This window comes from Neomonachus schauinslandi, chromosome 7 (genome assembly GCF_002201575.2).
Source record: "Neomonachus schauinslandi chromosome 7, ASM220157v2, whole genome shotgun sequence".
Lineage (NCBI taxonomy): Eukaryota > Metazoa > Chordata > Mammalia > Carnivora > Phocidae > Neomonachus > Neomonachus schauinslandi.
In genome coordinates, this window is record NC_058409.1 from 150480651 (window position 1) to 150495905 (window position 15255).

A 15255-nucleotide genomic window follows, 5' to 3' on the forward strand; every position below is an offset into this window, starting at 1 on the left:
CCCCCCCCCCCCCCCCCCCGGCCAGCCCCGGGGGGGCCCGCGGGCGGGGCCCCCCCCCCCGCGGGGGGGGGGGGGCGCCGGCCGGCGGGCCCCCCGGAAACACCCCCCCCCCCCCCCCCCCCCGCTCCGCCCCGGCCTGCGCCCTCCAGCCCCGGGCTCCAGCACTCGGCGGGCCGGTAGGGGAGGGAGATGGAGGGGACCGAGCGCCGACGTGAGGAGGTGAGGTCAGGGCGACCGGTCGGCCCGGCGTGGGCGTGTGCAGGCTGGGCGGGCGTGCCGAGAGCGTGCGGCGGTGTCCGCGCTCGCGTGCGCGCAGCGGGGGCGGGAAAGCCCCGCCCCGGGGCGGGAGGGGGCTGCCGGATTAAAGGCCACGCGGGCGAGCGGGGACCGGGACAGCCGCCCGCACCCGGAGTGCGCTGGGCTCCACGCCGCCCGGCGCGAGCCCCGAGGGTCCCGCACGTCCAACAGCTCCGCGCAGCGCGGCCGGCCGAGCGCAGCAGCACCCACACGCCATGAGCGTCCGCACAGGGCGCTGAGCCGTGGCGGAGATGTTGGGGCGCGGGGCCCGGGGCTCCGACTGGGGGTTGCTGCTGGCGCTGCTGCTGGCCCTGGGCGTGCTGCCGCGGGTGCGGGGCGTCGAGGAGCCTGGCAGCGCGCACGAAGAGAGCCAGGGTTTCCAGGTGGTCACCTTCAAATGGTCCCATGTCCGGGACCCGTACATCATCGCGCTGTGGATCCTCGTGGCCAGCGTGGCCAAGATCGGTAAGAGGCCCGGGGCTCGATGGGTCTCGAGGTCATGGCCCCGCTGCGACTTCTCCTTCCACTTGCCCCCGCCCGGCTCGCGGGGTCTGCGCGGCCCCGCCTGCGCCCCCGGGTACAGAGCGGCGCGCCCGCGTCCGCCCTCCTCGGGGTCTCCGCGGGGCCCGCGATCTTCCCCGTCCGGCGCTAGCTGCCCCACAGCCGGGCCTTGGAGCGCCGCTGCCAGCCCCCGGGAGTCCGGCCTTCGGCCTGAGCCGGCAGGCAGAGCGAGGCGCGGACTGCGAGCCTGGCCGGGCCCGGAGCGGCCGTGCCGGTCGCCGAGGGTGACGCGATCCTGGCCAGGCGGGCGCAGCCTCCGGAGCTCCGCGCGCGCCGGGCTCCTGGGTTTCGAGTCTGGGGCTCCCGTCTGCTGCACCCAGGCCTGCAGATGTCGCGAGCTGCTCCTGCCCTGGGGCGCCCTCAGCCAGGTGTCCTGTCTGCGGGCTTTGGGGGCTGTTCCATGTCGGGAGAAAGAGCAGGTTCTTGCCATCAGCACGGCAGGGATATTTGGTTCTCAGCGCAGAAAGAAACACCGTGCCACTCAAGACTCAACTCAGTAAAATCCTATTCATAGGAGCAATTTTTCCATTGACAGTGTTTCTCTTTTAAAAAATCCTGGTCTGTCAGATTTCTCTTAACTTGCTCCAGTGAGCCAGCAAGTGGGAACCGCAGGTAACTCCCGGGCAAGGTGATGGGAAGGTCAGCCTTCCTAAGAGCGTATGAGGACCGGAGTTTCAACATGTTGGTCCACCACGGAGGGTCTTCCAGAGGTGGTGGAGAGATGGTGGCCTGTGTGACTTACCAGGTGGAGCCTGGGGGGAGGGTGAAGGAGGGGGTCTGAGGACACCCTCCCCAGGGAAGGGCAGGAGGCAGGGATTTGGGGATGGGGAGGGACACTTCAAATTGGCGAGGGCCCCTCCTGGGGCATTAGGCTCTGACATGTTCAGCAGGACAAGAGGGTCAGGCTCTGGGGAGAACCTACTAGAGAATTTGGGGCCTGGGGTTTGGGGTGCCTGGAGCGCTGGTGGCGCTTGGATCCATTGTGTCCCGGTCAGCACCGCCTGCTCTCTGTCCTGCTCTGTGTCCTGCCTCCCTGGAGGTCCCTCTCATTTCTGCTTTCTGGTTGTTGAAGGCACTCGCCATCCCTCTGCCTCCTCCTCTTTCCTCAGACGGCTCTTCATGTCTGTCCCTGGCCCCAGCTGGCTGTTTGGTCTCATGCTCACTCTGTCCGCACTCAGTTTTCTGGGGTTTCGTGATACCAGGGGTAAAACTCCAGCACCCATGTGAAGTCTCATGTTGTGTCTCTTCCGAACACGTCTGCCATGGCGGAATGGCTGACACTTTCCCCCGGACAGGTCCAGCCCCAACCTGGGGCTCTGAGAGCCCTGTCCTGATACCCACACTGGAGTGACCCGTTCCTGGTGGGGGGCGGGGCTCTTGTCCTCTGCCACCTTCTCTCTCTTGTGAAACCACCATAAGAGTGATTGGTGCAGGGTGAACCCGTGACACTCTGGGGGTCCACACCTAGGACATGGAGCACCCTTCTCTTGTAAAGCAGATGTGTGCTTTCTTTGCGAGCTGGGGCCTCTCCTAGTCCCGCCCCGGCATCCAGACATGGAGCCTGGCATCTGAAGTTCCGGTGACAGCCACCAGTGCTCCCTCTGGTCAGTAGGACCTCAGCGGAGAGACTGCGGAAAGGCTGGTGCACTGACCTGAGTGTCTGCCTGGCCCCAGAGTGTGTTGTTCACCCAGGAAGAGCCATGTCCCTGCAACACCTCGGACTTGTCCTGAGGGCGCCTTCTCCAGGGTGGGGTGGCCACCCGCTCCGCCAGCTCTGTGTCCTGGTCAGGGCAAGCCCAGAATCCGTTTTCTTACCCACACTTATTTAAAAAGGCTCGCTGTATATCCGCATTCCATTGCTGTCATCTGGGATTACTGACTCCCCTTGAAGGGGCAAGAGTCAAGCCTTGGTGGAGACTTTGGGGGGTTCTCAGGGCAACATGGCAAGGACCCTAAGGGAAGACCCATGGGGCTGACACAGCCGCACCTGCAGAGCCCTCCTGCTCTGGGCTGAGCCCTGCCCTGACTCTCCTATATTTGGAGGTTCCCACTGTGATGGCATTGTGGTCTCACGAGGGAACAGGCAGCACCTCAGAGAGACTCACTCTCCCCATCTGAAAAAGTAAGTCAGGACTCTCCCCACACCCAGCCCCACTCCCAGCCTCCCCCTCCCTGTCCCTCCCTCGCGCTCACCACTTCACTCCCAGACCCTGCAATCTGCTGCACTGACCCTGCCCAGGTCCCCAAGGTTCTCCTGGTGGCTCAGTATGGGCCTCAGGTGACACCTACCTCTGCCATTTCCTCTGCAGCCCCCCACCCCCTTCCACTCTGGCCCTCTCCCCATCGCCCCTCAGCTGTCCCTCCTCCATCCACCTTGGGACCCCACCCCCTGCCGTCTCTCAGCCTTCCAGACCTTAAAAACCAAACCAAACCTTAGCAAACAAGCCAGACCCCCCTACTCCTGTTCAGCCCCACAAACCAAGAGTTGCAACAAAGCACTCACCTCATCTCCGTGGTCTACCTGCACTCCTGACCAGACCCAGTGACCTGGGGCCCCCCCCCTCCCCCCCCCCCAGGATCCATTGTTCTCCACAGTGACAAGCAGAGATCTAACAGGTCAGGGTTACACCCCAGGGGTTCCCCAATGCCTAGCCCACCGCCCTGCCTGAAGGTAGGAAACCCTCTGCCATGTGGCTCCCCCCCCCCTTCCTGCCCCACAGACCTGGCTCCCAGACCCCTCCCTGTGCAGCGAACCCTAGCGCCCCTTCTCACAAGCCCCCACAAAGCACTCCCCCACACACCTTCACCTGTATCTGGGTGCAGCCTGGAGGCCGCGTGGCGGTGTGTCCGGTCTGTGCATACATGAGGGGAAGGCATGGATCCTGGTGTTCTTCCTTCTTGACCCCACAGTCCAGGGTTCATGCTCCTGAACCTCTTTGGCCCCTTTCATCTTTTAAAATGGTCAGGCTAGGGGCGCCTGGGTGGCTCAGTTGGTTAAGTGACTGCCTTCAGCTCAGGTCATGATCCCACGGTCCTGGGATCGAGTCCCGCATCGGGCTCCCTGCTCCGTGGGAAGCCTGCTTCTCCCTCTCCCACTCCCCCTGCTTGTGTTCCCTCTCTCGCTGTGTCTCTCTCTGTCAAATAAATAAATTTAAAAAAATAAATAAAAAAATAAAATAAAATGGTCAGGCTATTTTGCTTTCAAGGCACAGAAACAGAAGAAAAGCAGGTTTCTATGCATTTCCAAGCACTTGCCAAATGTCTTACCAGCGGCTTCAAGTGCTCATTTTAGTCCACATCCCACCTTGCGCTGCAGAGGTCAGATTTCTTCCAGCCACGTATAACCTGCCGTGGACCCTCAGACAAATGTGTTGAAGCAGCTTCCCACCTCAAGCAGCTTGGGACAGAGAAAGACCAGAGGGCAGGGTCATGGCCACCAGCAAGTTGGCCCAGGAGTCTGGGCTCACCACTGGAAGCAGCACTTTTGCACGGATGAGAAATAGGAGTGGCTGCTGAGCCCCTGGACCCCAACCCCTAAGACCCCATGCCTGGGGCTCAGCAAAGGACTTATTGTAAGCATTTGGGACTCCAGGGGCCCCCTGCCTGTTACTGTATCTTTAGGAAATTCAGAAGGCCAGGGAGCCCACCCACAGGTGGAGCCTGCTGGACCGGAGAAGTTGAGGGCCCTCCTGCAGTGGGATAGTCTCTGTCCCCGAGTGGGGGTATAGTTCCTTCCTCTGGGCCCTTGGGGATTCCTGAATCTGCAGCTTCCCGCACCAGGGTCCCTTTGGGCCTTGGGCCAGGCTGGGCTTTCTCCTCTTAATTGTGTTCTCTCTCCTCAGACCCTCCTTGGGGACCAAAGGCTGGGCCAGCACCAGGCTCAGTGGCCCACATTGGCCGTGCAGAGGTCGTGAGGCTGTGGAGCCCTGGGTGAAGGGCCCTCCTGGGGGTAGGGATCCAGGCAGCTTCTGGAGACAGAGCTCCAGGGGTGGCAGGATTATAGGACAGTACTTCTGGGGGAAGAGGGAGGTTAGAATGTTGAAGCCAGAGGAGGCCGAACCAGCGCAACCACAGACCCTGGAGGACTTTGATCTCTACCCAGAGTGGCACAAAGGGGAGGGACTTGAACAGACCTGGGCTCTTAGACCATTACCTTGGTCGTAGGGCAAAGAATGGACAGGAGGGGCACCAGAGGGGATTCTGGGGGAGGGGTAGTTCTAGGTTGACAGGGTCTCTTTATTCCCAGGCATTAGGTAGGGGATTCCAGGGGACAGACGTGGCTCAGCTGTCAGCTGACATCCCAGTAGGTCCAGGGTGAGAGGTGGACACTGGGTCGGATCGGGGAGGAGCCTCCTGAGAGGGTGGGAGCGGTGAGGGGGGTCGAGATCCTGCCCAGGAGGAAGCCTGAGCCATAGGGAGAGCCCTGGACAGAATGGGCTGCAGTGGCAGAGGCCAGGGGGAGGGGCAGTGTCAGTGTGGGTGAGCCGGTAGGACACCCAGTCTGGGGACGTGTCTTGGAAGTGGGCTCATGGCGCTGATGGGCTGGAGGTGAGGGCGCCCCTGACGTGGGCCGGCTGGGAAGTGGTGGGTTCACTCTCTGAGCCTGAACGTCTCTGCTCTCTCCACCACGGCCTCTCTTGGGAAAGGGGCAGCCCGGGATCACACCCCACCCACTCAAACCGGGTGGAAACACCCCAGGAGGACCCCAGTGGCTGATGGGCCCTCTGGCTTGGAAGGCTGGGGGCTCGGGGGTGGTGGCGAGGTGGTCTTTCCTGGTCGCCTCCCCCGGTGCCCTTGGGGCTTTGCAAGCCCTTGTCACCCCTGGTCTTAGGGGAAGAGCGCCCGGGGGGTCCCCAGGGCCAGGTGTGCGGCGTCCGGAGCCTCTGACCCGCGCTGTGCCTCCGTGGGAAGTGCCTTCCCCTAGTTATGCTCCAGGCAGGGTGCCGCCCTGGGATCGTGTCTTTGACGTGCCGCTGCTGGCTTATCAATCCAGTCTCTCGAGCCTCCGGGCCCTGTGTTCCTGGGCCCCAATTCTTGTTGCTTCCAAAGCCCCTTCCCATCATTGCGATTGTGCCCTTGATGGGGGGCGCGTGGACCGACGGCCTGGGACATCCCTGGCACTCCACCCAACCCTCCGCTGTGTTACCCAGGGCACCCGGACCCCCACCTAATCCGTGTATTTCTCTGAGGTACAGCCGTGGGGGCTGGGCATCTGGCCCAGGCACGTTCCCAGGCTGTGGGGGAAGCCATGGGGTGGTGTTTACCTCCTGGGTTAACCCCAACCAGAAGCTTCTGGTTTTGACTTAATGTGCTCTGGTCCTAGGACCAGGAGCCCCTAGTGCTGAGCCTCACCCTTGTCCTGCTCTTTCCTGTGGGTTCCTGGGCACTCTCCATCATGCTCTCCTGCCTGCTTCCACTGAATTTCCCTTACTCCCCTCGAAGGAATGCATGAGGAGATCTGGAAAAAGATGACCTAGAAGGACAGTGTGAGCAACAGGAGTCCCCAGTAGGCCCCATCCTCCCAGGGGTAGATGAGTCAGTGGGCCCTAGTGGACCCCCAGTCCTGGCAGGACAGATGCAGTCAGTGGGCCTGGAGTTAAGACCCATCATCCAAAGCCTAGAACCAAGGTCCCTTCCAAGAGCCTCTACCATGCTGAAGGTGTAAAGTCTCACTTTTCGGGAAGGCCCATGGGGGAATTAGCCACAGGCTGTGAACAAGCCATAGGCATTTGGAGCTCAGGTATCACACGGAAATATCCCAAGGAAAGAGGGGCAAAGGTTGGGATGTGCTGATAGCCTCCAGTCCTGCCTGCTCATGGAAGGGACTCCCCGGGGAGGCTTTGCCTGGGCCAACTTCCTGTAAGTGGAGAGAGTCTTGGTGTTATTCCCAAGGTTCCAAGCCCCAGTGCAGGGTCTGGACCCAGGTCAGCCTCTCCAGGGAATGCTCAGTGCTCTGTGACCGCGGTCGCCTGAGACCTGTCTCTGTGCCTTCCTGACCTGGCCTGCATTCAGCCCCACACTTTATTTCTTGGCAGATGTGTCAGGACACCCCCCTTCCCCATTCTTGCCCCTCGAGGAAGGAGCTGTGGTTTCCTCTGTGTCCCTATGGGTTGGAGGAAAGATTTCCTGCCACACCTGCCAGGTCCCTGAGCTGGGGTCTGAAACTTGGGTGTGTCTGAAGTTAGGGTTCCCATCTATGCATTTCCCCCAGTGTCCGAAGCCCATCTGGCAGCGAGTTTTACCTGGAGCTGTACACTGGGGGGTGGGGGTGGCACTCAGGCAACGAGGGATGGGACTGACCAAGGTCTCTCTGCCACTGTCCGTCCCCTGCCCTGCCTTGGCATGTGCTCACGGCTTCCCTCAGAGAAGGGCTCCTTGGCTCTGGCTGGCTGGGTCCCGGGACGGGCCTCTTTCCAGGAGCACAGGGCCCCCGGCTCCAAGTCCATCTGCTGGCCGCTCTCAGGCACTGGGTCTGAGTCTCCAGGTCTTGGGTGCTTGGCTTGAGCAGAGCCTGCTGACCCAACCTGTCTGCACTGCGGAGCCCGGACTGGGTGGTTTCCTGCTTGGGCCATGGGAGCACAGCTGGGGTCCCTATTCTCTGCACCAACGAGACCTCTGGGGCCGCTTGGGTGCTTCACTGGGCGGCTCTCTGCCCCCATCCTGTGCCTGCACCTTCGCTCCTACCCTGCCTTCCAGCCCTCCTTCCTGACCTTACTTATGTCCCACCCCCTTCCCTATCTCTCCTTCATACCTTTGTCTTCTGTCTCCTCTCTCTGCTCAGGCCGGCGGAGAAGGGGTGCTGAGTGAGCCTAGGTGCTGCCCTGGCCCCTCCCCACCCCAGCCCTGCCTGCAGAGCCTATGGGACTGGGGGATGGTGAGCGCCAAGGGCCTCTGGGCTGGGGGGCAGGTACACCATTAGTGAGGGGGGAGGCGGCAGAGGGGCCGGTGGGGCAACAGAGGCCCAAGGGCAGTCAGGACAGGGAAGCAGGACGGCCCCGTGGGTGCATGGTGGGCTCCCACCCACGCTGGCGTGGCCTTGCCCTGTGTGGCTTTCCCCAGACTCCACCCCGTCTTGCAAGCCCACCCCCGCTCCCGAGGACCCGAGGTCAGTGAAGGCAGGGCTGTGTCTGGTTTGTGCCGTGCCCTCCGTGCCTGGCACCCGGCCTGCCCGCGCTGCTCTTGCCGAGCTGCATGGATGGGTGGGTGGGAGCCTGAGCACAGCCCTGAAGGCCTGCTTCTCCTCCATCTGTAAGCTTCATCCAGACCATGTAGGCTCTGGGCCTGGGAAGAGACTCCTTACCTGAATTCTTTCCCCGACTGCCACACAGCCTCCTGGGAGCGCCGCACCCACAGACAACACCCTTCACGGGGGGCAGACCGGGACAAGCAGGGCCAGCATCTGCCCAGAGCACCCAGGGTGTGTCGGGCTGAGGGTGGGGAGCACCTCACCCACGCAGCGCTCACCTGGACGGGCTGGGTCCCCAGGAGAAGCTGTGCTCACCCCCGCCAGGCCTGGCTCAAAGCACGCTCCACCACCAGCCAGAATCTGCTGCCAATTCGTCCCCAGCCATGCCTTCTGGAACAGGACACCACAAATCCCCCGGGTCCCAATGCGCCGGCTCCAGGGACTTGGGCGCCTACCCGCATGGCTGCCGGCTCACACGCTCCTGTGCTGAGCCTGGAACTTGGGTCCCAGGCAGGTCAATACCATCAGTGCAGGGACCACTGTTGGGGGCATGACTGATTTACTGAATGCGGTCTCCAAGCGCTTGAGTTTTAGCAGCTACCTCTCTGGCTGCTGGGGGAGTGCTCCCCAGTTCAGTGCTCACTTCACAAACATCAGTGCCACCCAGCGCCGAATGCTGCTCTGGGCCACGGGATGCAAGTGCCACGGGACAAGTGCAGGTGCCACGGGATGCAGGTGCCACGGGACAAATGCAGGTTCCGGGGGGCGGGCAGACAGATGAGATCATGCTGCAGGATACATGGCGTCATGTACTGTAGTGAACAACAAATGAGGCTGAGTGCACATTGTGCTGCCCCCGCCTGGAGCCGCCGCCCTGCTGGCCCTGCCCTGCCTGCCACACACCGCCTGCTAGGGTGGCCATGGGTGTTTGTGCTGGTCACTCTCTAGGTCATGCAAGATGCCCCAGTTGGGTCAGGGGTCCGGCCTGGACCTTGGCCTCACACTGGCCTTCCCATGGAGCTGGCTGTGTCTCAAGTCCACACCTACAACCCAAGTGTTCATTCATCAGTTCTAGAAGGAATTGAGAGCCCCATGGTTTGCTGGACACAAAGGGTCAGAGTCCAGGCTGAGGAGTCAGACTGTGGCCGGGGTGTAGGCTTCCCATCTGGGGCACAGTTGAGATGAGCCACACAGGGAGGGAGGGGGGCAGCCAGAGTGAGGGGCTGGGGGGAGGTGGTCCACGGGGAGGCACCAGCCCAGGAGGCCCCCGTGGGGCTCAGGGCCACCGGGCTGCAATGGCAGGTGGCTAGGGCTGACGATGGAGGCTGGGGGCCTGCTGGCAGGTGTGGACTGTTCGGGTGGGGGTTGAGCCAAGTCACTTCCCAGGTTCCCCTCACCCAGTGGAACGCTCTGCTCCCGGCACAGGTGTGTCAGCTCTGGGAGGCATCCAGCGAGCCCCCGCCGGGACCACCAGCCTCTGGGGGCAGGGACCGCCCAGTGCTCGGGGAGGAAGGGTGCAGGGCTACGTGGGGGAGGGCTGGGTCCTGTTTCTCCCTTTCCTGGGTGAATCAGGAAGCCTCAGTGAATTTACCACCTGCCGAGCTATCATGCTAAAGTCCAACTGCTTGTGAATTCTCAGCTGGGGAAGGGTTTCTTCTTGCAAAGGCAAAATTGGAAGTTGGAAATACTTGTTTCTGACAGCTTGTGGAACAACACAGAAGGTGGAAGACCACCAGCTCCCAGGGGTTCTGTCTCTTCGGGGATTTAACAAGCCCTGGCTGTTGGGGTGCCGTGGACCTTGGTCCCCCTTAGCCCTCACATGCTGGTTGCTCAGTGCAGGTCACCTTCAGCCCACTAGCTAGACATGGACCCGAACAAGACAGCGCTGCAGGAGGGGGACGCCAGGTGCACATTGCGCCTCATGTCCACGTGCAGGTGCACGTGTGTGCACTGCCCCGTGTGAGGGCTCCATCTGAGGTATGAGGGTTTTGCAGCCTGTGGCTGAAGATCTGAAATCTATTCCCCACATGGCTATGGTCTCAAGGCCTGCTGCTTCCTGGGGTCGTGAGGTGCCCTGTGAGCCTCCGTAGCACCAACACTCCCTACGGAGGTTCAGGGAGGAGTGGACAACCCGGCAGGTGCTCAGGGGACATTGGGCGAATGGCCGAGTTATGGTCACCCCCCACACTCATGGTCCAAGGGAGTGTCTCCACACTGGCTGTCAAGCCCTGGGCACAGAGTCTCAAGGGAGGCTCCCTGCCCAACCCCCACAGGGCAGCTGGGCTCCCAGGGGAGTGGGCTGAGGAAGGGGGTGTGGGAGGGAGCCGAAGCCACCCCCTGGCCGTCCCAGTGGAGGGCACCCACCGAGAGCTGTGTCGTGGGGCCGCAGAGGCCTTTCCAGCTCGAGAAGCCAGCAGGCCCCCAGAGCAGGCCCGGGAATAGGTGTGCTCAATCGCAGGGCTGGGCAGCCACAGCCCCTCTCTGCACAGAGGCCAACTCAGAGGCCAAGTCCCCAGAAGGTGGCTGGGGTCATGCCCGTGACAGAGCGTGCCAAGAGTGTGCTTGGGGGACCGCTGCCCTTCTCCACGTCCTGTGGCGGCAGAGCCTTCATGCCTTCCTCCTGCTCCTTCAGCTGAGGATCCGGATGGGGATCAGCCGTCTGTGTAGCCTAGAGTGGGGGAGTCTCTGGCCTCAGTTTCTCTCAGGCAGCTGAGGAGCCTGGTGAGACCAGCGGTGCTCGGTCCAGCTCAGCCCCCCAAGGCCGGCTCCAGACAACTTGAATCAGAGCCTCTGGGGGTGAGGCTGGGGTCAGGAACCACGCCTGAGGATGTCGGGGTGGGAAGCAGAAGGGAAGCGATGCTCACCATCCCTGAGCAGCCACGGCCCAGCCAGGCTTCTGGAAGCTGGCCATGTCACACAGCCACATGCAACTCCAGGGCCTCCCGCACTGGGGCTCCTGCCTGGTCCGTCGCTGCATCTGAGGGATGTGTGGTGGCCTTGCTGTGGGCTAGCTACTCTCCCCTCCAATGCCCTGGCCTCCTCAGCAGGGACATGGCCTGCATCCACATCTCCCTCGGATGTGGCCGCAAGGGTGGACATAAGCAGGTGCACAAATGCATGAAGGTTGCTTAAAAGGTGCCCGATGGATGTCCCGTGGACACGGTGATGACCCTGCATGGTGCCCGGTCACAATAACAGGTCAGCCAACAATAGTTGTGTAAAAACCACAATGCCCAGACAGTCAGACAGCAGCTGCAGACACCTGTATCAAAGGCAGAGGGTGAGGAGCCAGGACCCCCACCCAGCTCTGGGGTGCCCAGTGAGAGAGGCATTCGGCACACACGCCAGCTACCCGCAGACTCCGGGTCCTCACCTGTCCTTGGGGTGGAATGGTTCTGCGGCCTCGTCCTGGTGGGTGCTGGCTTTTACCCACTGAGTCCTCAGCTAGAGGGGGCGTCTTGTGGACTTGGCCAGGCCTAGGACGACCACCCCGTGACTGGCTGTTGGCCCCGCACAAGTGTGCCTCAAACCTTGGCCACTGGTTGGCCTTTTCTTCCTTCCTGCCCCAGGGCTGGTGTTTCTCGTCGTCTCCAGCACAGCGATGCTAGGATTGGGGTGGGGCTCCTCCGACCACCATTTAAAAAATACAGTGAGCGAAGAGAGCAGGGCTCGGGTGTGTGTGTCGCCAGGGCACTGTCACCCTCTGCTGGTGTGTGGCAGGTCTAAGCTCAGCCCTTCCCCTTGCACCTTCCCCTGTAGAGCTTACCTTGCTGGGGATAAACTGGAGAAGGAAGGCAGTTTTAAGTTTCTGAGAAGGCCCCTGGTGTTGAGAATATAGCCTCTGTTGTCAAAACCCTTTACTCATTAACTCAGTAATGCCGAGAACATTCCGATGGCTGAGGTGCCCTCAGCCCCCGGCCAGCATCAGCCTTGCCCTGCACCTGGATTTGGGTCCCCGCAGCCTGAGAGGAGCATGTCGTGGCCCAACACCTGCTTTGGCTCACCTGAGGTCCCCCCACGGGAGGCAGCGGCAAAGGCAGGCTGGGCACATGTGGCCAGCCGCCCAAGGACGAGGACGGGCTCTTCTTGCCAGACCAGTGAAGCTGCTGCAACCCCTGACCACCAGTTCGGGGTCGGGAAAGCTGACCCCCATGCCCGGGCTCTGAGACCCTCTTCGCACCCCCACCCCCACCCCCACAGGGGCATTCTGCGGTGGTGCAGGTGGTGGAGACTAGGGAAGTGTCTTTGCACCTCCCCCTCCCCCGAGGCCCCCACCTTGCCCTCAGGGGCACGTGACCCTGACGTCCCTCCCTCCGTTTCTGCTGAGAATCCTGGTTTTCTCATGATCTGAAGGTTAGTTCAAGTGTCAGGGAGCTGGACGTGGCTGGGGAGGTCAGTCTCTCGCTACAGAGCGGAGCGCCATCCCGAGCCAGGTGCCGACGTGCTGCTGAGCACACCCTTGTCCTTGCAGCCCTGAGCCGCGCTCCCGTCCTGTGGCCCGCACGGAGCCAAGCAGAATCTCTGCATGGTCGTGTCCGTTCCCAGGAGAGGAGCAGGAGGGGGGCCAGCTGTCCTGGGAGCGGGTGCCTGCGTGGAGCTGGCCCTCACACTGCAGCCCGGCCACCTGCACCAGCCCACGGGGCCACAGTTAGCTGTTTTCAGCCTAAATCCACGGAGCCAGGCCCCAGTGCCTAACTGTGGGAAGTTAAGATGAATTGTCTGCTTTTCCAGAAACAAGGTCCTCGTTCCTGGTAATGTGCTCTGTGCCTTCGTCAGAGGGAGAAGGGGAGGGTCCGGGCTCCTCAGGCAGCCTGACCTGGAGCCGACTCTCCTGCCCATCAGAGCCGCAAGGACCGGCCGCACCGGGGCCTGCGGAGGATGTACGTGGGTGCCAAGATGGAGGCAGGTGCCTGCCCTGCTGAGGGCATGTGGGTCAAGCATCCACGGAGACCTTGTCACCTCCCACGGAGCTCCTGTCCTGGGACGGACACATGTCAGGCTGTTTCTGGGGGGCCTCCGTCCCAGTGGGGGGACTCTGGGGGGGACGGGTGGCGCACCCAGGGTCCTGCAGCATGCGCGGGGTCCGACACCCAGGTCCCGGCAGGGGCACGTGGCTGTTGTGCTGCATGCACACTTCTCCCTCAGAGAGGCTCTCGCCTGACCCCTTGCAAAGGAGCCTGCAGTCCCCCACCGAGCTGGGCGCCTCCCACGAGCACGTGTGACCCGAAGCGCACGGCCACGTGGGCAACACACGGCACCGGCTAGCCGCTGGTTCCTGAGACGCTGCTGCCCTTGCCCACCCACACGCACACCCACGCCCACTCGTGCTTGCTCACACAGCTCACAATCACCCGTGCTCACACCCACACATGCTTACACAGCTCATGGTCACACGTGCTCATGCTCACACCCACACATGCTTGCTCACACAACTCACGGTCACGCGTGCTTACGCTCACACCCAAACAGCTCACAATCACCCGTGCTCACACCCACCCACACATGCTTACTCACACAGCTAAGAGTCACGCGTGCTCACACACCCACACGGCTCACAATCACGCGTGCTCACACCCACACTTGCTTGCTCACACAACTCACGGTCACACATGCTCACGCCCACACCCACACGTGCTTGCTCACACAACTCACAGTCACTTGTGCTCACACCCACACCCACACATGCTTACTCACACAGCTAACGGTCACGCATGCTCACACTCACACCCACCCCTGCTTGCTCACACAACTCACGGTCACATGTTCTCATGCCCACACCACACATGCTTAGTCACACAGCTCAATCACGTGTGCTCACACTCACACCCACTTGTGCTTGCTCACACAGCTCACAATCACACGTGCTCACACCCACACTCACAATAACACCCTTTACGGTGAAACTGAACAAACTTTCCCGAAACCTTGCAGCGTGTGAGTGCAGTAGAATCATAACAGACCACAGACCAGCTGGCATAAAACTGCAGGATGTTCACACCTGGTTCTCCCTCAGGGCAAATAGCCAGCGTGTTTCCTGGCCTACCCCCCTCCCACTCCTTATCCTTAAAATGCTGTCACCTCTGTCCCTGGCCTGGCCTCCTAAGGCCACATCACGGTGCAAACGCACCCCCCCCCCAAAGAGGCACATTTACCACAGCATCAGTGATGCTGATTTTCAAAAATTAGTAGACTTAATATTTTTAGTAAAGGGGTAAATTTACAAAATATGTGAACAGATAGCACAGAGTTCCCCATACCCACCCTCTCTCCCACCTACAGTTTCCCTCTTAACATTGCTGTGACACATGTGTTGCAATTGATGAACCAATATTGATACATGATTATTTTACATAGTTTACATGTGGGTTTACTCTTGGTGTTGTGTATCCTACTAGTTTGGACAAATGTATAACATAAACATGGAACATGATAGTACCATCCGGAGTATTTTCAGTGCCCTAAAAATCCTCCCTGCTCTACCCTATCCCTCCCTCACCCCGTCCCCTGGCAACCACTGATCTTTTTACTGCCTCCATAGTTTTGCCTTTTCCAGAATGTCATAGAGTTGGAATCCTACTGTATGAGCATTCCAGAATGTAGCCTTTTCAGATTGACTTCTTTCACTTAGCAACATGCATTGAAGATTCATCCGTGTCTTTTCCTGTTTTGAGAGCTCATTTCTTTTAGTGCTGAGTGATTCTGTCTATATGTAGCTGAGCCTGTCTCTCCATCACCCACTGAAGGACATCTTGGTTGCTCCCAAGTTCTGGCTATTATGAATAGAGCTGCTATAAGCGTCCATTGGCAGGTTTTGTGTGGACATAAGGTTTCAATTCCTTCGTGTAAATACCAAGGAGTGTGGTTGTTGGGTCATATGGTAAGGGTGTGTTTAGTTTTGTAGGAAACCACCGAGCTGTCCTCCAAAGTGGCGGCACCGTTTTGCATTCTCACCACCATGGTATTGGTATTGGTGGGTTTTGGGTTTTAATCATTCCAATAGATGTATAGTAGTACCTTGTTTTTTTAATTTGCAATTCCCTGATGACGTATGATATTGAGCATCTTTTCATATGCTAACTTTCCACCTGCATATCTTCTTTGCTGAAGTGTCTGTTTAGATTTTTAGCCCACTTTTCAATTGGGTAGTTTGTTTTCTTACTGAGATTTGAGTTCTTCGTCTATTTGGGTTACAGATCCTTTATCAGATATGT

The 15255-nt window shown here is 60.4% G+C and overlaps 1 protein-coding gene across 2 annotated transcripts in view; it reads left to right on the plus strand.

Annotated features, from left to right (window-relative positions):
- The first annotated feature begins 548 nt into the window (after positions 1 to 548).
- The window catches only part of SLC9A3 (solute carrier family 9 member A3), a 42173-nt gene continuing 27466 nt past the window's right edge, over positions 549 to 15255 (plus strand). For both annotated transcript variants that reach the window (XM_021687111.1, XM_021687112.1), the window contains exon 1: positions 549 to 762. In XM_021687111.1, coding sequence (XP_021542786.1) covers positions 549 to 762 — 214 coding nt within the window. The remainder of the gene's footprint in view (positions 763 to 15255) is intronic.